Source organism: Saccharomyces mikatae (assembly GCF_947241705.1).
Source record: "Saccharomyces mikatae IFO 1815 strain IFO1815 genome assembly, chromosome: 6".
In the NCBI taxonomy this organism is placed as follows: domain Eukaryota; kingdom Fungi; phylum Ascomycota; class Saccharomycetes; order Saccharomycetales; family Saccharomycetaceae; genus Saccharomyces; species Saccharomyces mikatae.
Window position 1 is genome coordinate 452,263 of NC_079261.1, and position 21,572 is coordinate 473,834.

At 36.9% G+C, this 21,572-nt stretch overlaps 10 protein-coding genes and 1 non-coding gene across 11 annotated transcripts; 8 read left to right on the forward strand and 3 right to left on the reverse strand.

Annotated features, from left to right (window-relative positions):
- Nucleotides 1-471: 471 nt before the first annotated feature.
- On the forward strand, nucleotides 472-1,122 carry SMKI06G1920 (uncharacterized protein; the record flags this gene model as incomplete). The annotated part of the gene is made up of 1 exon (XM_056222247.1): nucleotides 472-1,122. One exon carries the CDS (start codon nucleotides 472-474, stop codon nucleotides 1,120-1,122), a length of 651 nt encoding a protein of 216 aa, XP_056081958.1.
- A 1,746-nt stretch (nucleotides 1,123-2,868) lies between these two features.
- Nucleotides 2,869-4,392, forward strand: CYS4 (cystathionine beta-synthase CYS4; the record flags this gene model as incomplete). The annotated part of the gene is made up of 1 exon (XM_056222248.1): nucleotides 2,869-4,392. One exon carries the CDS (start codon nucleotides 2,869-2,871, stop codon nucleotides 4,390-4,392), a length of 1,524 nt encoding a protein of 507 aa, XP_056081959.1.
- Nucleotides 4,393-4,850: 458 nt separating this feature from the next.
- On the forward strand, nucleotides 4,851-6,125 carry PTI1 (cleavage polyadenylation factor subunit PTI1; the record flags this gene model as incomplete). The annotated part of the gene is made up of 1 exon (XM_056222249.1): nucleotides 4,851-6,125. The coding sequence occupies one exon, from the start codon at nucleotides 4,851-4,853 to the stop codon at nucleotides 6,123-6,125; it is 1,275 nt and encodes a 424-aa protein (XP_056081960.1).
- A 601-nt stretch (nucleotides 6,126-6,726) lies between these two features.
- On the forward strand, nucleotides 6,727-9,336 carry CHO2 (phosphatidylethanolamine N-methyltransferase; the record flags this gene model as incomplete). The annotated part of the gene is made up of 1 exon (XM_056222250.1): nucleotides 6,727-9,336. The coding sequence occupies one exon, from the start codon at nucleotides 6,727-6,729 to the stop codon at nucleotides 9,334-9,336; it is 2,610 nt and encodes an 869-aa protein (XP_056081961.1).
- A 183-nt stretch (nucleotides 9,337-9,519) lies between these two features.
- On the reverse strand, nucleotides 9,520-10,281 carry MTR3 (exosome non-catalytic core subunit MTR3; the record flags this gene model as incomplete). The annotated part of the gene is made up of 1 exon (XM_056222251.1): nucleotides 9,520-10,281. The coding sequence occupies one exon, from the start codon at nucleotides 10,279-10,281 to the stop codon at nucleotides 9,520-9,522; it is 762 nt and encodes a 253-aa protein (XP_056081962.1).
- A 400-nt stretch (nucleotides 10,282-10,681) lies between these two features.
- On the reverse strand, nucleotides 10,682-11,869 carry NSR1 (Nsr1p; the record flags this gene model as incomplete). The annotated part of the gene is made up of 1 exon (XM_056222254.1): nucleotides 10,682-11,869. The coding sequence occupies one exon, from the start codon at nucleotides 11,867-11,869 to the stop codon at nucleotides 10,682-10,684; it is 1,188 nt and encodes a 395-aa protein (XP_056081963.1).
- Nucleotides 11,870-12,801: 932 nt separating this feature from the next.
- RTS3 (Rts3p) lies at nucleotides 12,802-13,593 on the reverse strand (the record flags this gene model as incomplete). Its single annotated transcript, XM_056222255.1, has 1 exon — nucleotides 12,802-13,593. The coding sequence occupies one exon, from the start codon at nucleotides 13,591-13,593 to the stop codon at nucleotides 12,802-12,804; it is 792 nt and encodes a 263-aa protein (XP_056081964.1).
- A 793-nt stretch (nucleotides 13,594-14,386) lies between these two features.
- SMKI06G2000 (uncharacterized protein) lies at nucleotides 14,387-14,665 on the forward strand (the record flags this gene model as incomplete). The annotated part of the gene is made up of 1 exon (XM_056222256.1): nucleotides 14,387-14,665. One exon carries the CDS (start codon nucleotides 14,387-14,389, stop codon nucleotides 14,663-14,665), a length of 279 nt encoding a protein of 92 aa, XP_056081965.1.
- Nucleotides 14,666-16,384: 1,719 nt separating this feature from the next.
- On the forward strand, nucleotides 16,385-16,458 carry Smki_6.trna18V. Its single transcript has one exon. It is a non-coding gene; the product is annotated as a tRNA-Val (tRNA).
- Nucleotides 16,459-16,954: 496 nt separating this feature from the next.
- TIF4631 (translation initiation factor eIF4G) lies at nucleotides 16,955-19,801 on the forward strand (the record flags this gene model as incomplete). The annotated part of the gene is made up of 1 exon (XM_056222257.1): nucleotides 16,955-19,801. One exon carries the CDS (start codon nucleotides 16,955-16,957, stop codon nucleotides 19,799-19,801), a length of 2,847 nt encoding a protein of 948 aa, XP_056081966.1.
- Nucleotides 19,802-20,449: 648 nt separating this feature from the next.
- GTR2 (Gtr2p) lies at nucleotides 20,450-21,475 on the forward strand (the record flags this gene model as incomplete). The annotated part of the gene is made up of 1 exon (XM_056222258.1): nucleotides 20,450-21,475. The coding sequence occupies one exon, from the start codon at nucleotides 20,450-20,452 to the stop codon at nucleotides 21,473-21,475; it is 1,026 nt and encodes a 341-aa protein (XP_056081967.1).
- Between the last annotated feature and the right edge of the window lie 97 nt (nucleotides 21,476-21,572).

Below are 21,572 nucleotides of genomic sequence, written 5' to 3' on the forward strand. Positions count from 1 at the left end.
GAAATCAAAACTCTTTGGGCAAGTCAAAAATCGTATTGCTACTTTTTCTCGATCTCGAGCTCTGTTCTATCTTTTCTTTTTCTGCCTTGCTCTTTTCTTTTTAACCTTTTTCGACGATAATTCGCGTTAGAGAATGTTGAGAATAAATACGAGCTGACGCGAAATAGCTGTGAGGCTGACATTCTTATAAAAAGTCGGTGATCTTTGTAATATGTGGCCTGTTGATACCTATGAGATAACAATGTAATAGAAATAAACATATCTCTGCTTGAGGAGCTGCATTCCATAGTAATATGTTTACTTTTGATTTATATCTTACGCACACTATTCCTCCTTCTCCTAAACTTGTTTTTTTTGGGGGTTATGTGTTTAGTGAATGGTACAAAATAGTAAAATTTCTTACCTTAAAATATAGGATTTTGAGTTTTTCAAAGTTATTACTAAACAGATTAGAGAACAGATCCTCTAGGAATGTGTAAGCATAATCTGGCGAGAAATATTTGCAGTCATGAATGCGAAAGGGAAAGAGACTCATATTCTTTTCTCACTTCTCTGTCAGACATTCAGGATTTGAATATTAGTCAGGAACAAGATAATAGAGAGAGTATATATTATGAAGATAGTTCAGCGTTGGAAGGGTCTGAAATAAGTATACATTTGCTCCCCTTGGACCTAAATAGTACAGATGAGAATGAAAACGAAAATGAATACTTCAAGAGGAACATCCTGTTGCTAAGTGCAAAACGGAAGGAGGAAGCAAGACAAAAGAAGAAAATTTCAAAAAGGGTATCTCTTCTATCCGAAAACACAAAGAAAAAGCCTGTAGAATCAAGTTCTGATTCGAGTAGAGATTATGATAATCAACTCAACTGGAAATATGAAGTGGCAGAATACGAGGAGCATGATGTAAAACTTTGTGGATGTCATAAATCGAGGAAAGCAAAGTGTTTTAAAGAACTGGAAATTGAATGTTTAGAAAAGGGAGATATAAAGAGAAGCCTTTTCTATAGAGGTATAAATGAATGGTGCAAGGAATACGAAATCAATAAAACGAGAGAAGTCTGTGTCCCTTTGATACAAGAATTTTACCTACATGAGAATGGCAGCGACGATTTATTTTGACGTATAGTCATACATACGTGAAAATTGTGAAAATTATCTGTAACCTGGATATACCAGGTCCTAATGACATTATAGCAAACATATAGATAGTGCTATTATCTACTTTCATCCTGATGTGAAGCAGCTTAATATGATTAAAATCTGCAATAAATTGAACTCCCTATGATTCCGGTACATATCTACTGCCAGCAAATGAAGATATGTAAACTATCTTAAATGACAAATCGCAAAACGTGCTACATGAACACGACATCAAATCATATAATCTGACATCCGCTGAAGTTAATGCCTGCCTCTAAAAAAAAAAATTTGACCAAATTTCCCTTTTGAATTACTCCTTTGAGTGCCTATAGTCGGTAACTAGTATATATTTCATCTTTTCTCAATTTATCAAGTATTTTTTTTACGTCATTTTCGTAGATCTTTGCATTATTTGTCAATCCAACTTTATAAACACAAACACCAAGCTAATACCTGAATGAACTCATTTCATGTTCTCATCGATCTAGTACATCAACTTATAGGGAACTAAATATGTGACGTTGGTTACTTCGCTTTTACGAAATTCATGAAATATGTCGCTATTTAAAACTGATGATATCGCCTCCGTCGTTATTGACAAGTCTCATTGCTTTAGAATCCCATATAATTGGCGTGATAAAATTAGTATGAAAATACTCTTGTTCGTTCAAATGGCATAACTCCTTTTGCCTTGATGTGTCTTCTGCCCGGTCAAAGCCACTGTCCACAAATAACAATGCCGATTAGTTCTAACCTCGCTGGATTAATACCTTTGGCGCTTGTGAAGAATTTTTCTTCATCCTTTTCATAATATTCTAGACAAACAGATTCCCGTAGAGTGTATTTTCCAGTGAGACGCCATAGTGCCCTACCACATATTTTTTAATTTTTCTTAAAATGACTGGCAGGAATAGCTCTATACTTGAAACCACACCTTAGTGCTCCCATAAACACAGTGTCTTTGCTTTGCGATTAAAAAACAGAATGGCTCCCAGAAATCGTTTCTATTTAAGATATAGTTATGTTTTTAAGCTAATGATTATTTTTACAACCCTTTCCTCTTAAAGTACTCTTTTTTGCAATGAGCAACATCAAGACGTCTTCACATGTGAATATAACTAGTCAGATAATCAAGGACACCCAAAGGTGCTTATTAATCGAGCACATTTTTCATCCGAGCTCGTGAACGGTAACTATCAGAAGTGAAGTAGCAATTAGTAATATGCGCTCTCATTTCGCCGCTGATGCCACTTGGCAGCCATAACATTTTCTCTCAATGACACATTCCCCTATTATCACTGGTTGATATGTGTAATGGCACGTGACAGTCATGGCTTATCGATTAGAAGCCTCATTCTAAATATCTCAAATGGTGCTCTTCGTTTTCCAATCTTATCACAACAAATCCAACTTCATCATAATGAAGATAATCAGTTTCTTCGTGACTGATATCTACCAGATTCGGCTAGGACAGTCGACACGGCATTACATTTTCATCAATTTATTACCTACCACCTTCCTCCACAGTTTTTTTACCGAAAGAAAAAGAAACCCACACCGAAAATTTTTTCTCCTAAAAGTTAAACTAATTACTAGGCACTTTGCCTGACTTGTATATATAAACGTGTTTACGCTTTGGTGGCCAAAATGAAGGCAGAATTCTAATATTTCTACTGCAATCCATCATTTACGAAACATTTGAGCAAATAGCACGCAAGAAATAAAATGACCAAATTTGAACAGCAAGCTGATTCAAGACACAATGTTATCGACTTGGTTGGTAACACCCCACTGATTGCGCTAAAAAAATTGCCAAAGGCTTTGGGTATCAGGCCGCAGATTTATGCTAAATTGGAATTGTACAATCCAGGTGGTTCTATCAAAGATAGAATTGCTAAGTCTATGGTCGAAGAAGCTGAAGCTTCTGGTAGAATTCATCCCTCTAGATCTACCCTGATCGAACCTACTTCTGGTAACACTGGTATTGGTCTGGCTTTAATCGGTGCAGTCAAAGGTTACAGAACTATTATAACCTTGCCAGAGAAGATGTCCAACGAGAAAGTGTCTGTTCTAAAGGCTTTAGGTGCAGAAATAATTAGAACTCCAACCGCTGCTGCTTGGGATTCACCAGAATCACACATCGGTGTTGCTAAGAAGTTGGAGAAGGAGATTCCTGGAGCTGTTATCTTAGATCAATATAACAACATGATGAACCCAGAAGCTCATTATTTTGGTACTGGCCGTGAAATTCAAAAACAACTAGAAGACTTGGATCTTTTTGATAATCTGCGCGCTGTTGTTGCTGGTGCCGGAACTGGTGGCACCATTAGTGGTATTGCCAAATATTTGAAAGAACAAAATGAGAAGATTCAAATTGTTGGTGCTGATCCATTCGGGTCAATTTTAGCTCAACCTGAAAATTTGAACAAAACTGACATTACTGATTATAAAGTTGAAGGTATCGGGTACGATTTTGTCCCTCAAGTTTTGGACAGAAAGCTGATCGATGTTTGGTATAAGACCGACGACAAACCTTCATTCAAGTACGCCAGACAACTGATTTCTAACGAGGGTGTCTTGGTAGGTGGCTCCTCTGGTTCTGCCTTCACTGCAGTTGTCAAATACTGTGAAGATCACCCCGAACTGACTGAAGACGACGTAGTTGTTGCCGTTTTCCCAGATTCTATCAGGTCGTATTTAACCAAGTTTGTTGATGACGAGTGGTTGAAGAAGAATGATTTGTGGGATGATGACGTGCTGACCCGTTTTGATACGTCAAAGCTGGAGGCTTCGACAACCAAGTACGCTGATATCTTTGGTAATGCTACTGTAAAAGACCTGCATTTGAAACCTGTTGTTTCCGTCAAAGAGAACACTAAAATCAGTGATGTTATCAAGATTTTGAAAGACAACGGCTTTGACCAATTGCCTGTATTGACCGAAGATGGCAAGTTGTCTGGTTTGGTTACTCTATCTGAACTTCTAAAGAAATTATCCATCAATAATACTACCAACGACAATACCATAAAGGGTAAGTACTTGGACTTCAAGAAGTTGAACAATTTCAACGATGTTTCTTCTTACAATGAGAACAAGTCAGGTAAGAAGAAGTTCATTGTGTTTGATGAAAACTCCAAGTTATCTGACTTAAATCGTTTCTTTGAAAAAAACTCATCCGCCGTAATTACCGATGGCTTAAAACCAATCCATATCGTTACCAAGATGGATTTACTGAGCTACTTAGTTTAAAAGAAGAATCCGCACTTTTCAAATAAAAATTAACACGCAAGCAACGCCCGAAATCATTCCTTTACTATTCACATGCACCGTTCTCTTTATATAAGTACGTAATTAAATAGCGCCCATACGAAGCAGCATTGTTCTATAACTCTTACATGTCCTTTATCTTACAAATCTCTTATAATCCTCCGAAGTTTAAATCCCTTACTCTTACCCGACTCTAAAGGAAAATATAAAAAAATCTACAACACGTTGAAAATGTCGGACAATAAAGTAGAATTTCAAAGTACTACAATGGCGCAGTATCTTGATAAATTCCACATTGATATTAACTCTTTTTGAGTTGTTCCTTCCGTCTGTAAAACCCACCAACAACACGTTGCATTGATTAAATTTTATTATTATATATAGGTATATTTAAAAAACTTACAACTGGAACAGACGAAAATCAGAGAAGAAGAAAATTGATGGCAGATCCCAGAAAAAGAACAGGTCGTCATTTCTTGACACCAGAGAACCTATCCTCTACATTACAAATCACAAAACTACCTCCAGAATGGAACCAAGATATAATCACTTCGGTCGTGGCCGGTTCTGGCCCAGTTATAGATATAAAGTCTAAGAATGACCCAAGAACTGGTAAACTTACCGGAGTATTGTTCGATTATTTGACTAGTAAAGACTGTAAACGTGCTTGGGAAATTCTAAATAGAATTGAAAACTTTCCAGTAAAGATAGAGCAGATAATCCCACCGAATTATAAAGAACATCTTAAAGAAGCAGCTGATACAAATTCTCAAAAGAAAGTGTTACAGCTCAATAGAGATTCATACCCCTTCGAAGCAGGTTTAGAGTTGCCCTTCGAAATGGTCACTGAAGTTCCTATTCCTAGGCGACCACCGCCCCCACAGGTTGTAAATAATGCTAACCCTATTCCAAATAACACAAACATCCAGTTTCCGGACATACTAAGTAAAGCATCTAAACACCTGCCAAGTTTTCAAGATGGCTCGATTACCGCTCCAGACAAGATTTCACAAAACTTAAGTAAAATTCCACCATTGCAACTCATTGAAATAATATCAAATTTGAAAATACTATCAAACCAAGAGAATATTCAAAAATCACAGTTAGAAACGTTTTTGAATACCAATAGTGATATTACCGTATCTGTGACGCAAGCCCTGCTAGAAATGGGATTTATAGACTACAACGTGGTGACAAAAGTGTTGAAATCTCAAATTGGTGAGACCCCTTCAATGCTTTCAAGTAACAATACAAGTAATTCGAATACCCCTATTAGCGTAATCAAAAACAATACACCATTGCATGTTTCATCCAGTGATGTCAGTAACAATCACAATAATATGCCCGTGAACATCGGTATGCCAATGACTATGTCGACACCGCCTTTTATTCCTCTACCTCCACAACAACAACCATTTAGCTTTGTGCCATCGGGGCCCTTCATGCCGCCAGCTCAAGGCCCTATGGGACAGCCCACACTGGTAAATCAACCGAACCAGATGAAGCAACAAAACGCAAGTTCTACGGAAGCACTTTCTAACCGCAATATAGGGAGTGACAGTGGCACCATTAATATGGCAAAACTGCAGTTGCTACCTGAAAATCAACAAGATATGATCAAACAGGTTCTTACTTTGACGCCTGTTCAGATCCAAAGTTTACCAAGTGACCAGCAACTTATGGTGGAAAACTTTAGAAAAGAATATATAATCTAAGTAATCTGACTCACACAGTGTATCAAAAGAAAATACACCTATCTATACGGTCCTTGCATCTGTATCTCTTACCACTCAGGCCATTTCCACTACAAACACTAAATATTTCCCTTGCCTAATATATGATTTGCCTTGTCGTGAGTTGGTCAAGCCAGTTACACTCACTTTTCTCATGCCGCATCATCATTCACTATATTTTCACCCACGACTGTGGAAATCAACGGCGATGCCATAAACGGCAAACCTCAAAAAGGTGGATAAAGTGGATCTCCGACACATGTGAAATTATAAGTAGGCATATGAAAATACTAATAATTTCGACTGTTTTCCTTCTAATTCTTTCGCATGCTATCAGTTTTTATCCAAGTTCAAGAATATAACTAAAATAGCAAAGTTTCTTACGGTGACTTTTTCCTATCTCTTTGATAAAAACCCTTCTTCTTTCGTGTTTATCCCCTTAATTATATACGTTAGTTCAACCTAACAAACTAGGAGCTTCATTACCAAGAACAGTCACAATCACCTACTAAGTGGACTCAAACACCTTATTTTTCTGTATCCTTAGTGATTTCCTTGTTTATAAAGCTTCTTTCTTCTGTAAATGTCCAGTTGTAAAACCACTGCTTCTGAAATGGTTGCTTCTATGGCAAAAGACAAGGCAACTGTTAACATCAAAGCTAAAACACGTTCAAGTAATGTGACTTTCGAGCCGCCTGTTACCCACGATATGGTCCGTTCGCTTTTTGATCCAACTCTAAAGAAATCATTGTTGGAAAAATGTATTGCACTAGCTATTATATCAAATTTTTTCATTTGCTATTGGGTCTACCAAGGGTTTGGGTTACAATTTACCAAGTACTTTTTTCTTTTACAGTATTTGTTTTGGAGAATTGCTTATAATTTGGGTATTGGTTTTGTTCTGCATTATCAGTCGCATTATGAAACGTTAACGAATTGTGCTAAGAATCACGCAATTTTTAGTAATATACCACAAACTCAAGATGATGATTTGAATTTCTCAACAAATTTTAATTCTTTTTCAGAAAGATTATGGAGTTATATCAGAAAGTTTTGTCAATATGAGATTAGGTCGAAAATGCCAAAGGAGTATGACTTATTTCTTTATCCGGAAGAAATTAATGTTTGGCTAATTTTCCGTCAATTTGTTGATTTAATTTTAATGCAAGATTTTGTAACCTACATTATCTACGTTTACCTATCTATTCCATACAACTTGGTTCAAGTTTTTAACTGGAGATCTTTATTAGGTGTTATTCTGATTGTTTTTAATATATGGGTTAAACTGGATGCGCACCGTGTGGTTAAGGATTATGCCTGGTACTGGGGTGATTTTTTCTTTTTAGAAGAATCTGAATTGATTTTTGACGGTGTTTTTAACATCTCTCCACATCCAATGTATTCTATTGGTTATTTGGGTTATTATGGTTTATCATTGATTTGTAATGATTATAAAGTTCTTTTGGTGTCTGTATTTGGTCACTATTCGCAATTTTTGTTCTTGAAATACGTTGAGAATCCTCATATTGAAAGAACATATGGTGATGGTAATGATTATGACTCTCAAGTGAATGGTAGAATTGACGATTTGATATCAAAAGAAAATTACGACTATTCAAGACCTCTTATTAATATGGGCCTTTCCTTTAACAATTTTAACAGATTAAGATTCACTGATTACTATACAATTGGTACCGTTATGGTAATTATGTTGGGAACAATCTTCAACGCCAAGGCTGTTAATTTAAATTACCTCTTTGTTGTCGTATTTATAACGAAACTGGTTTCATGGATGTTTATCTCTACTATATTGTATAAGCAATCCAGAACCAAATGGTTTACAAGACTGTTTTTGGAAAATGGTTACACACAGGTTTATTCATATGAACAGTGGCAATTCATTTACAATTATTATTTAGTGTTAACCTACACATTGATGATAATTTACACAGGGCTGCAAATTTGGAGTAACTTTTCCAACATAAACAACAGTCAATTTATTTTTGGTGTAATTCTTGTGGCTTTACAAACATGGTGTGATAAAGAAACCAGGCTAGCCATTTCTGATTTTGGTTGGTTTTATGGTGATTTTTTCTTGAGCAACTACATCTCAACTAGAAAATTGACTTCTCAAGGCATCTACAGGTATTTGAACAACCCTGAAGCGGTATTAGGCGTTGTTGGAGTTTGGGGAACCGTACTTATGACAAATTTTGCTGTCACAAATATTGTTCTGGCAGTTTTATGGACTTTAACAAACTTTATTCTTGTTAAATTCATTGAGGCACCTCATGTTAATAAAATATACGGGAAAACTGAACGAGTTAGCGGAGTTGGAAAAACTCTATTAGGTTTGAAACCTTTGAGACAAGTTTCAGATATTGTCAATAGAATAGAAAATATCATAGTTAAATCGCTAGTTCATGAAAGCAAGAATGCCAATAGGGAGACAGAAGTTTTGTCTAAGAAATGTCCGGAAGATAAGGAATGGAGCACTTTGATTCAGGAAGCAATGGATAGCGTTGCGACGAGGCTAAGTCCCTACTGTGAATTAACAATTGAAAACGAACAGCTAGAAAAAGGGTTTGTCCTACCCGTGCCTGTGAGTTTGAACTGGAAAATGCCCATTGAACTTTATAACGAAGACGATTGGATTGGTTTGTACAAAGTGATTGACACAAGAGTTGATCGTGAAAGAACAAGAGTTGGCTCTGGTGGTCATTGGAGTGCGACTTGCAAAACTTCATATATGAATTATGGTTCAAGTCATAAAGAATCTGTAACAGAAATTAGTGTCACTGATAAATTTGTTCAAGGTAAAGTGACATTTGATACATCCTTGCTGTTTTTTGAAAGTGGCGTTTATGAGTTTAGATATCATTGTGGAAACTCTCATAAGGTATTATTGATTTCTACGCCATTCGAAATCACATTGCCAGTATTAAATACGGAGACCCCTAAATTGTTTGAGAAAGATTTGGCTGAGTTTTTGACCAAAGTCAACGTCTTGAAGGAAGGTAAATTTTGTGCTTTAGGGAATCGGTTTTTTGGAATGGATTGCCTAAAGCAATTGATCAAAATCTCGATTGGCGTTGAACTCTCCTCTGAGTATATAAGGAGAGTTAACGGTGACATCCATGTCATTTCACATCGCGCTTGGGATATAAAGCAAACGCTTGATAGTCTTGCATGAGTGTTATTTAATATATGCACATCTATGGAGTGTATATAGGTATATATATATATATATATATATATATATATGCATGCATAACGAACGGCACTATGAATTATGTCAATGATGTAAAATGCCTTTGTGCGTGTCTTGTACTACGAATCTCTCATAATCTTTCATTTGTCTTTACAGCTAAAATAATCATATGTTTAGATTTTTCTGTTTCATTAAACAGCTTATCATCAAATCCCTGTGACGGATGTACTGCTCCTTACAACGATCTAGACATCCTGAAAGGTCTTCATTGTCACCATTGTCCTTCCAAAAGCCGACAATCTCCTCCCCGTTTTTAATAAATGACACAACAGTACCACAGACCTCTCCTGCAGCTGCCATATCCACTAATTCGATACCGGCATCAACTAAAGCTAGAGTTATACTAGTGATACAATGAGGTATGAGCGAAGATATCTGAGAAAATATCTGCTTGCTCTGTGATTCATCGTCTAGGCATTTATTTTGAAGCTCCTTATCATATGTTAGATAAACAAAGATGTCAATGCCGGATTTAGGATAGCGAGATAGGTTGACTACTGAATTGAAAATACCCATTAAAAAACTGCTAACTTCCTTCAGTTCGTTCGTGTTATATTTTTCCAGAAGACCGTTCTTTAGTTGAATAGATATAGTACCTTGAGATGTGAAAGACCCTCTTATAGAGCGTGGCCCATATACAGCGGTAATCAGTGACGTCTGGTGTTTTGCGTCCCTGGATTCTACTAGTGCAGATCCATTGCAGTTCTCGATGAATCCAGTATGTAAAGAGAGTTCTTGTTCACATTCACTATTCTTGGGTAGCGCACTTGTTGACTTGTTTTCAAGCGTATGAATGGTAGTGTTACTGAATGCCATTGGCTTGGCAGCAGCTGGGCCTAATAGCCTCCTTCTGTCTTGAACATTCATTATTTTGACAGTACTGTACTTTGATATATTATTTCTTCTACGTATAGTATGTTTTCTTTGTCAAAAAAGTCTTTATAATCCTCTCAATTAAAGTGTTAGGATTTCATTAAAAATTGTTATATTCTATAACTGAAATTTTTCAAGTACTTTTCTCAGTCCTTCTATTTCCCCGTCTCTCCCCGTCTCCAGCGACCTCATCTCATCATCTAAGAAGAGAAGGAGATAAGCCATTCAAAGAAAAAAGGTTAATAAAGATGGTGAATAAAAAGCTTAAGAATGTATCCTATTTACTTACTAATGTACATAAAATATTATAAACCAAAATTTTCCTCAAAGATGGAATATAGTAATTAACGTAAAAAAAAGAAAAATTGAAATTGAAGTTCATCTCATTTCCTCATTAATCAAATGTTTTCTTTGAACCAGCGAAAGAAGCAGTGTTTCTTGATCTGCCCAATGGAGCAGTATTGGCACCAGAACCAGATGGTCTGAAACCACCACGGCCACCACGAGCACCACCACGGCCACCGAAACCACGGTTACCGCCACGACCACCGCCGCGACCACCGAAACCACGGCTACCACCACGGCCACCATCGTTATTTGGTCTTGGAGAGGAGAAGTCTAATCTGACTGGTCTGTTGTCGATGTATTCACCTTGCAAAGCATCTAGAGCCTTCTTGGCATCCTCCATGTTGGAGAATTGAACGTAACCGAAACCCTTTGGTTGCTCAGTTTCTGGATGTGTTGGAATACGAACGGAAACAACTTCACCGTGTTTAGCGAACAATTCGAAGATAACGTCTCTATCAGCGTTGAAGGATAAGTTACCCAAGAATAAGGTGTCGGATGGCTCAGATGGAGTGTCACCAAATTTCTTTGCACGGTCATTGTTGTTGTTACTAGCTGGTTTGCTTGTGGACATGTCACAGTTAATTGGTCTACCATCAATTTCCTTACCTTGCATCTCTTGAATGGCCTTTTCAGCATAAGATTTGTTTTCGAAATCAACGTAACCATAACCACGAGATCTATCGGTACCTCTTTCATAGATAACTCTGGCACTGATAACACCGCCAATGTGTTCAAATTCCTTCTTCAACCATTCATCATCAATGGACCATGATAGTCTACCGACGAAGATAGTAGCAGGTTCTTCACTTTCTTCGTTTTTTTGCTTCTTGTTAGAAGATTCTTCTTCTTCTTCTTCCTCAGAGTCTTCGGATTTACGCTTCTTGTCATTGGATTCTTCCTTTTCGCTCTCGCTGTCAGATGAAGATGAATCAGAACTAGAAGATTCTTTAGATTCTTCTTTCTTGGTTTCTTCCTCTTCTTCTTCGTCGGAAGAGGATTCAGATGAAGAAGTGTCCTTGGACTCTTCCTTCTTGGTTTCAGCTTCGCTTTCGCTTTCAGAAGAGGATGAAGAAGAATCGGATTCAGATTCAGAGGATGAAGATGAAGATGAGGATTCGGACTCAGATGAGGAGGAAGATGAGGAGGAAGATACTGTCGCAGCCTTTTCTTCTTTCGTTTGCTTGGAAGCTTTAGCTTCCTTCTTGTTACCTTTTACTTTAGTAGTCTTAGCCATCTTATATTATCCTGTGTGGGTTGAGAGATCTGCAATTGGTTAACGATTCGTATATTTTAAGCAAGAATAATAATAATAACGGGAAAGAAAAGAACAGGAAGGTATCAATGTTACGGGAATTGCAGACAGCAACAACTACACTTAAGTACTTAAGTATTTGATTGAAAATTTTCGTTCTTGCGATGAGCTGCCCTTGCAAATTTTTCACTGGAAAAGAAAAAAAGAAATGGAGTGAAAAAAGAAACGAGGAAAAAAAGGGCATGGGACCCATACATTAGGCACTTACCCCCCGGAGATTACGTACTTGAAAGAAAGGGTAATAAGGATTACTGATAAAATGCCATCCAATTGTATTTCTACATAAGCGCTCCATGAAAATCTACACAAGCACATATCTTGTTTTTGCGAATACTCTGATCGTATTGGGGGCGATTGTCTGAAGAGAAAAGACGATGGGCATGAAAATTTTAAGGACCAAGAGTGAATAAGAACCAATGGAGCCTCTGCTCAAGAGGGCATAAGAGAGAAGCGATTATGTAAAACAAAGGTCTTGTTGCTATTCAGCAGTTGCCTATCAAAGTTTGCGCCATCACTTTTTCCTCTTTTCCTTATCTCAAACGCTGTCATTTTGCGATTGAGTAAGCAAGAAACCAACGAAGCTGAACTAGTGCAAATTTCAGTAAGGTTTAAATGTATATTTACTTTCTATATATATATATATATATGAAAAAAACTATATAATAAAAATAGTAGCTTGGAAGAACACCAAACATATATTCATAATGGAGTTTTCAAAAAAAAAATTTAAAAAAAAGAAAACAAATGAAAAATTCACGCTTTATGTCGCAAATGCACGAACTGCATATATGTTGGATTACCAAAGATCCATAGAAAAGAATATATTGGAAAAGCTTTGTTTATTTGCTTATATCTTATTTCAGTGAACCAGTTTGAAACCTCTTCGCCATGAGATCAGCCTTCAAAGAGTTTGAACCATCAATACTGTAATTGGACGAACGCCTTCTTCTATCGTGAAGAAGAGCTCCGGTCTCGGTTAGATCACTGGAGGAAACACCGCTTAGAGAACGTGGGAGAAGCGTGTGGTGTGAGAGATCTGCCGAGGGCAAGTTTCTGTTTCCTATTGGTGCTGAGTTAATTTTAGTCTCGATTGGGAAAATCGTATCTGATATGCTTGTTCCGTTGGACATAGAAGCATTCCGGCTTGATCTTCTAGCACGATAGGAAATGTGAGTCATGGAGCCTTTGGGAGTTAAGGGAAGCACAGCACGTCTGGATGCGCCATCTGAGTGCTTGATCGTTGGAGTGTCGAATGTGTAACTATAATTGCAGTCATCATCGTCAAGAATTGCTGACTCGCTCTCAAAAAAGGGGGATGATCTTCTCGCTGGGACTGGGTGGTGCAATTGGTTCTTCAATCTAGAGTTTTCCTCTTTTAAAGTTTCAATCTCCCGAAGCAGTCTTACTACAATAGCGTCTTGCTCCTTTTCCATTTCATTTATTATTTCCTCCCTCGAAAGTCTTCTCTGCGCCGATATTGGTGAAGAAGAAGGCGACGATGATGTCGAGAGCCTACGAGGATCACGTGGTACCGCTGGCCTCATGGCTCTTGTAATTGAAGTTTGCCTTTCCCTAGATGGTTTGGCCACAGCCTTCTTGTGCTTAGAGTCCTTGCTCGAGTTCATGGTTTTAGAAGTGCCGCTCATTATAATATCTCCTTTTTATTCTATGATCAAAGAAATATATTTCTTTATGTATCTGTGAGAAAATAGCAGAATGATGAGTGTATACTATATATCCTTAAGGGAACGGAAGTAAACGAAAAAATATAGTACCAGGCAAAAAAGAAACAGTTTTTCAGATTGATACTGAAGATAAGCTTTATATAGAAGCAAGTCTAATTTTGTACGGGCGATATCGTCTAAGCCAACGATAACAATAGCCAGCTATGATCGTTGAGTACAGCGTGGGGCAATTTTTAGCGTAGTTGATAAGGGCACATTATCTCATCACCCATTTCCAATTTGAGACTTTAACGGCAAAACCCGGATTTCCGTGGAAACGCATGGAAAAATTGATCCGGGCTGTGAGGGGAGGTCACCTTTTGGGCAACTTTCTCCGGTCATGACCACCACTCCGCAATAGTTGACAATTTTGAAGTTTCCAGGCTTTTTTTCGTGGGTTGCCAGGATCATCTGTAAGAGCAGGATGTGTCATCTGCGGTAGAGGTTACGCTGGCTTGATATTAAGCTTTTTTTTGTACTTCGTGTTGAACACATTGCCCTCAATCTTGCTAGGGGTGGATATGAGAGCCACAAACACGCTGTCCCGCTGTGGCTCTCACGCTCTTTTTCTTTCCTCCCCCGCCTTGTAATACGTCGTGCATGTATTTTGTGATGAGACCATATTTATTGTATATGGTAGTTATTTTGCAAGCTTTAGTATAATCGTAGTAGTAGGGGCTGTAATATAAAGATTAAAGGTAGATTAAAAGCACCTATGTCCGGATTTATAAACCACTTCTCTTCAAACGCACATTTTACAACTCTCCAAGCGGACCAGAGCCTTATAGGTGATTTTAGAGGTGCAAGCAGTGACCATGGTAATAACGGCATGATTGATTTTACCCTAAAACTAGAAGAACTGAGTCTGGAAGAGAAAATACTAAAGGAGTTCACCTTATTTCAAAGTCAGAACATGGATTTACTGCAAGAGACATCGACGGCGAGTGGGAATGCTAATCCTTCTTTGAGACAAAGCCGAATTCAAGGATGGTGAATGCGTGGTGCATGGGGACCTTCATGTTTCTTACGTTTGCATGTATAGGAATGGCGGTGTTCGTTCCTCCTAAACAACGTATGAAGGTGACGTACAATTAGCTTACAGACGGAATTAAAAGAGGTGGTGGTGGGGTTAGAAAAATAATATGTTACTTAGTTTTCAATACAGTGTTTTGTATAACGACTCTTTATTCATGCATTTTTGGGCAGTTGCTTATTCATTGTAAATACATACTCTAATATTCACGAACTATAAAACCTGTAACATAATGAAATTATACAATGCTTTTCTGCCGGTCAGATGCACGCAAGGCTGTGATAGGATACTATTAGAACTCGAGGAAGTCGAATTTTCAAGCCTTATCTCATTTCACTTATCGAACCCTCGAAGAAGCCCATAGAGCGGAGCATCCGCTATTTAGTTTTCGTTGCTATACAGTTACGTCAACGCCACATGTTTTACAACCGCTCACGTCGCAGTAAATAATAAAAATACCAATTACGGGAACCAGGAATTATAAAACACCAGTAATCCTTGCGTTTCAGCCTCTGTTTAATTCGATGACAGATCTTATCATTTATGATGCAACGAAAACAAACTATCGTCTATCAACTAGTAGTCATACTACTAGTATATTATCATATACGGTGTTAGAAGATGACATAAGTTATGAGAAGCTGTCATCGAAGTTGGTGGAAGCTGAAATGCAAGGATTGATAATGTAATAGGATAATAAATGACAATATATAAAATTGAGATAAGTGTGGATTTTGATGTAAATGTTGGGATTCCATTTTTTAATAAGGCAATAATATTAGGTATGTAGATATACTAGAAGTTCTCCTCGGGAATTTAGGAATCCATAGAAGGAAATCTGCAATTCTACACAATTCTACAAACATTATTATCATCGTTTTATATGTTCTTATTCATTGATCCTATTACATTATCAATCCTTGCGTTTTAGCTTCCACTAATTTAGATGACTATTTCTCATCATTTGCGTCATCTTCTAACACCGTATATGATAATATACTAGTAACGTAAATACTAGTTAGTAAATAATAGTTGATTTATATTACAATAAAAATGACAATAAAAGTATTCATAGAATTATGTAGAATTACGAGATCCATTTATTGGATTCCTATATTCTCAAGAAGAACTTCTAGTATATTCTATATACTAAACAATATTGCCTCTGTCAACAATAAAATCCCAATAATTGTCTCAAATTTCATCAATTTCTCAAAGTAATTGTTGGTAGTTAGTAGTTTAGTAAGTTGTAATAATTAAGAATAAGTCGTTCTTTCTTAAATTATATAAGAGAGATATATAAAACATACGCTGATTGGTTAAATTAAACCCAATGGTTCGAACATAACTCGAAGCATTGATGATAAGAATTTGGTGATAACTCATCTTCCTATATACAAAGTTCTGGTCAATTAATAGATCTGTATCTTACTACTGCAGTAAATTCTATTATTAGAATTCGCCTACTCCAATTTATACGAATGAATGTATATTTGTAATCACATATTCCAACAATCTTTTATTCTATATTGGTAAAGTTAATAAATAATTGTTATATAATCACTATTTAATAATCTAATTTATTTAATACCTTTATGCCGTGAATCAATTTGGTGGTATATGCTAACCTGTTACATAATGTTGGTATCTGTCACAGGTCTAAAATAGGTGTAAAATATTGGTTTCGTGGTCTAGTCGGTTATGGCATCTGCTTAACACGCAGAACGTCCCCAGTTCGATCCTGGGCGAAATCATTTTTTAGAGAAGAAAACGTACTTTTTTCAGGCTACAAAACAACAGTTTACACTCAAATATTTCTGGTTTCTAAGGATCCTTCAAAATCCTAGTGCCGATTTATAATAGCAGCACAATGAGTATGTAAGTAAAATGGGCATCTGCATTGCATCTCAATAATGACGTGAGAAACGACTTTTTTTCTTTTTCACCTTATTTTTGTGCGTCCTTTTGCTTTTACATATTTTTCTGTTTTTTTTTCGTGCTGTTCCACTAACAAAGTTTTTTTTTCAAGAAAATTTTTCGATGCCGCGTTCTCTGTGTGCAACGGATGGATGGTAGATGGAAGGAATATCAATATGTTTCTTGAAAATTTACTAATCTTGACATTATGATATTACATTTACTTAACTAATGTTTTTCCTTTTTCCATTCTCTCTTCGTAAGTTCATCTACCACTCCTTTTGCTCATAAATACGTAAGGTAAGAGGACAACTGTAATTACCTATTACAATAATGACAGACGAAAGTGTTCAACCGACACAATCCGCTACAAAACAGGAATCTGCTGCTTTGAAACAAACAGGCGATGAGCAGCAAGAATCTCAACAACAGCAACAGCGTGGCTACAATAATTATAATAATGGCAGCAACTATACTCAAAAGAAGCCCTACAATGGTAATAGGCCTCATCAGCAAAGAGGTGGTAAATTCGGTCCAAATAGATATAACAGCCGTGGTAACTACAATGGTGGCGGTAGTTATAGAGGCGGTCATGTAGGAGCTAATGGTTCAAGTGCACCATGGACTGGTTACTACAATAACTACCCTGTTTATTATCAACCACAACAAATGGCAAATTCTAATGCTGTCCCCGTCAATGTTGCTCCTGTCGATGAGAAGTCTTCTCCTTCTCCATCTAAGATAGAAATCACTACCAAGTCTGGTGAACACCTAGATTTAAAAGAGCAGCATAAAGCTAAGTTACAATCTCAGGAAAGATCTAGCACGACTCCGCAATTAAACTCGAATTCCGAGAAAACTTCTGATTCTACTTCTACTCCAACGCCTACCCCTGTCGTTACTGATTCTAAAGTAAGTTCTGAAGAAAACATTTCAGAAGCTGAGAAGACTAGAAGAAACTTTATCGAACAAGTCAAACTTCGTAAAGCTGCTTTAGAAAAGAAGAGAAAAGAGCAACTTGAAGGCGCCAGTAGCAACAATAATATTCCAACGGAAACTACATCAGAAAAGGCCGAAGGAAAAGAATCTGCCAAATCTGATGTAACTGAAGAAACCAAACCTACTGAAGAAAAAACTGCTGAACCAGAAATTAAGCAAGAAGGTGAACAAGAAGAAAAAGGCCAACTAAATGAAGAATCTACTCCAAAGGTGTTAACTTTTGCTGAACGTTTGAAGTTGAAGAAGCAACAAAAAGAACAAGAAGAAAAAATAGAAGAAAAGGAAAATGAGGAGGAGCTCGTACAGGAAGAATCCAAGAGCACTACAGAGTCCGATCTTGTGCTTCCTACGGAAACAAATAAACAAGAAATTGAGGCCGCCGAAACTGAACATCCAAAGGAAGACAGATCAGCTACGACCCCAACTTCTTCCATTGAATTTGGTGATGCTGAAGTTGAGGCTGAGGCTGGTGATGCTGAAGTAAAGGTTAAAGCTGACGCTGACGCTGAAATAGAAACCACCACTGATGAAGCTAACGATGGTACAAACACCGTTTCTCACATTTTGAATGTACTAAAAGATGCCAAGCCAATTGAAGATCTCTTTTCATTTAACTATCCAGAAGGTATTGAAGGTCCAGATATCAAGTATAAAAAAGAACATGTTAAGTACACATATGGCCCAACTTTCTTACTTCAATTTAAGGACAAATTAAATGTCAAAGCGGACGCTGAATGGGTTCAAAGCACTGCCTCTAAAATTGTCATTCCGCCAGGAATGGGTAGAGGAAACAGGTCTAGGGATTCCGGTAGATTTGGCAACAATTCTAGCCGTGGTCATGATTTTAGAAATAATTCTGTGAGAAATATGGATGACAGAGCAAATTCAAGAACCTCATCAAAGAGAAGATCGAAGAGAATGAATGACGATAGGAGATCCAATAGATCTTACACATCAAGAAGAGATCGTGAAAGAGGCTCTTACAGAAACGAAGATAAGAGAGAAGATGACAAACCAAAGGAAGAAGTTGCTCCGCTAGTTCCAAGTGCTAATAGATGGATTCCGAAATCCAAGGCTAAAAAGACCGAAAAGAAATTCGCCCCTGATGGAGAGACTGAACTGTTAGACAAGGATGAAGTTGAAAGAAAGATGAAATCACTGCTGAATAAACTTACTTTGGAAATGTTCGATGCTATTTCATCTGAGATCTTAGCTATTGCAAACATATCGGTATGGGAAACAAATGGTGAAACATTGAAGGCTGTGATAGAACAGATTTTCTTGAAGGCCTGTGATGAACCTCATTGGTCTTCTATGTACGCGCAATTATGTGGTAAAGTTGTTAAAGAGTTAAATTCAGATATTTCGGATGAAACTAATGAAGGTAAGACCGGACCAAAATTGGTCTTACATTACTTGGTTGCTAGATGTCATGCAGAATTCGATAAGGGTTGGACTGACAAACTACCAACAAAAGAAGACGGTACCCCACTTGAACCTGAAATGATGTCTGAAGAGTATTATGCTGCTGCTGCTGCTAAGAGAAGAGGCCTAGGTTTAGTTCGTTTTATCGGTTTCTTGTACCGTTTGAATTTGTTGACTGGAAAGATGATGTTCGAATGTTTCCGTAGATTAATGAAGGACTTAACAGATTCACCATCTGAAGAAACTCTAGAATCTGTCGTTGAATTGTTAAATACCGTTGGTGAACAATTCGAAACTGATAGTTTCAGAACAGGCCAAGCTACATTGGAAGGTTCACAGTTGCTCGATAGCTTGTTCGGTATTCTAGACAATGTTATTGAAACAGCTTCAATTTCTAGTAGAATCAAATTTAAGTTGATTGACATCAAGGAATTAAGGCATGACAAGAATTGGAATAGTGACAAGAAGGACAACGGCCCTAAGACTATTCAACAGATCCATGAAGAAGAAGAAAGACAACGTCAACTTAAGAACAACTCAAGATCTAACTCAAGACGTACAAACAACTCCAGTAATAGACATTCTTTCAGAAGGGATGCTCCTCCTGCATCAAAAGATAGCTTTATCACAACCAGAACATATTCTCAAAGGAATAGTCAAAGGGCACCCCCTCCAAAAGAAGAACCTGCTGTACCAACTTCTACTGCAACAAATATGTTTAGTGCATTAATGGGTGAAAGCGATGACGAAGAATAAAATGAATACATTACTGTAAGTAACGACAATAGCACTTTTGGATACAGGAATTTTGGCAAAAAAAGTTTAATTAAAATAACAAATTAATAGTACAGCCACAAATTTAATCTTACGTTAACATTGCGCTATGAATTGAAAATATATGCATGGAGAACAAGAAAAGCGTTCCAAAGGTACTAATGCTATATTCACTTGATTAATAGGCTTATTTTTTCCTTCAAAAAAGCTCTAAGCAAGTTCTGCGATATTTCAATTGGTGATCCTCTTACCGTATTTTTTTTTTCTTCCTATCCTGTTCTATTTGTCCATGTCTCTCTGTATTTTTATTTATAACTTCGCCACTCTTCGTTTACGATATGTTTTATATAATAGATCACTCAGCATATGTATAGTTTTGTATATTTATATCATTTATTAGCTGAAGACTTTAACTTTTATATCTTGATTGAACATCCTGTTGCCTGTATAACTTTTCCATTTCGTACTTTTTTACAGAGGCAACGAAAAGGAAGGACCGTTTCCGGACAACAGATATAGTGAAAGTATCAAAAGCAATAGTGACAATTCAGCTACAAAAATCACCTATTAAGACAGCCATCATTCCACATTATTGAACCTCAGAACAACAATACTAATACACGCACAATTATGAGTTTAGAGGCCACAGATTCCAAAGCCATGGTCCTGTTGATGGGTGTAAGAAGATGTGGAAAATCATCAATTTGTAAAGTTGTTTTCCATAATATGCAACCCTTGGATACTTTGTATCTTGAATCAACCTCGAATCCCTCTCTTGAGCATTTTTCCACTCTCATCGACCTAGCAGTAATGGAGCTTCCTGGACAGCTAAACTACTTTGAGCCCAGTTATGATTCTGAAAGATTATTCAAAAGCGTTGGAGCATTAGTTTATGTTATTGACTCTCAAGATGAATACATCAATGCAATTACTAACCTGGCGATGATTATTGAGTATGCCTATAAGGTGAATCCCTCTATCAATATAGAGGTTTTAATTCACAAGGTTGATGGTCTAAGTGAGGACTTTAAAGTTGATGCTCAGCGTGATATAATGCAACGGACCGGTGAAGAATTGCTAGAACTGGGATTGGATGGTGTTCAGGTTTCATTCTACTTAACATCAATCTTCGATCACTCGATATATGAAGCATTTTCAAGGATAGTGCAAAAGCTAATACCTGAATTGTCTTTTCTGGAGAATATGTTAGATAACTTAATTCAGCATTCAAAAATTGAAAAGGCCTTTTTATTTGATGTTAATTCCAAAATTTACGTTTCCACAGATTCAAATCCTGTTGATATACAAATGTACGAAGTATGCTCTGAGTTTATAGATGTGACAATTGATTTATTTGACTTATATAAGGCACCTGTCCTACGGAATAGCCAGAAGAGTACCGATGAGAATAATACGATAAATCCTCGTAACGAGCTACAGAATGTATCACAACTAGCTAATGGTGTGATTATTTACTTGAGACAGATGATCAGGGGTTTAGCATTGGTTGCAATCATAAGACCTAATGGTACAGACATGGAAAGTTGCTTAACTGTTGCGGATTATAATATTGACATTTTTAAGAAGGGTTTGGAGGATATTTGGGCAAATGCAAGAGCTAGTCAAACCAAAAATAGTATTGAGGACGATATGTGAGAGAAGCATGCAGAATATACTAAAATAAATAGATATGTACTCAAAGTGATGACAAAGAATGTAACAAAAAGGTAGAAAAAATTTAATATGTCACTTT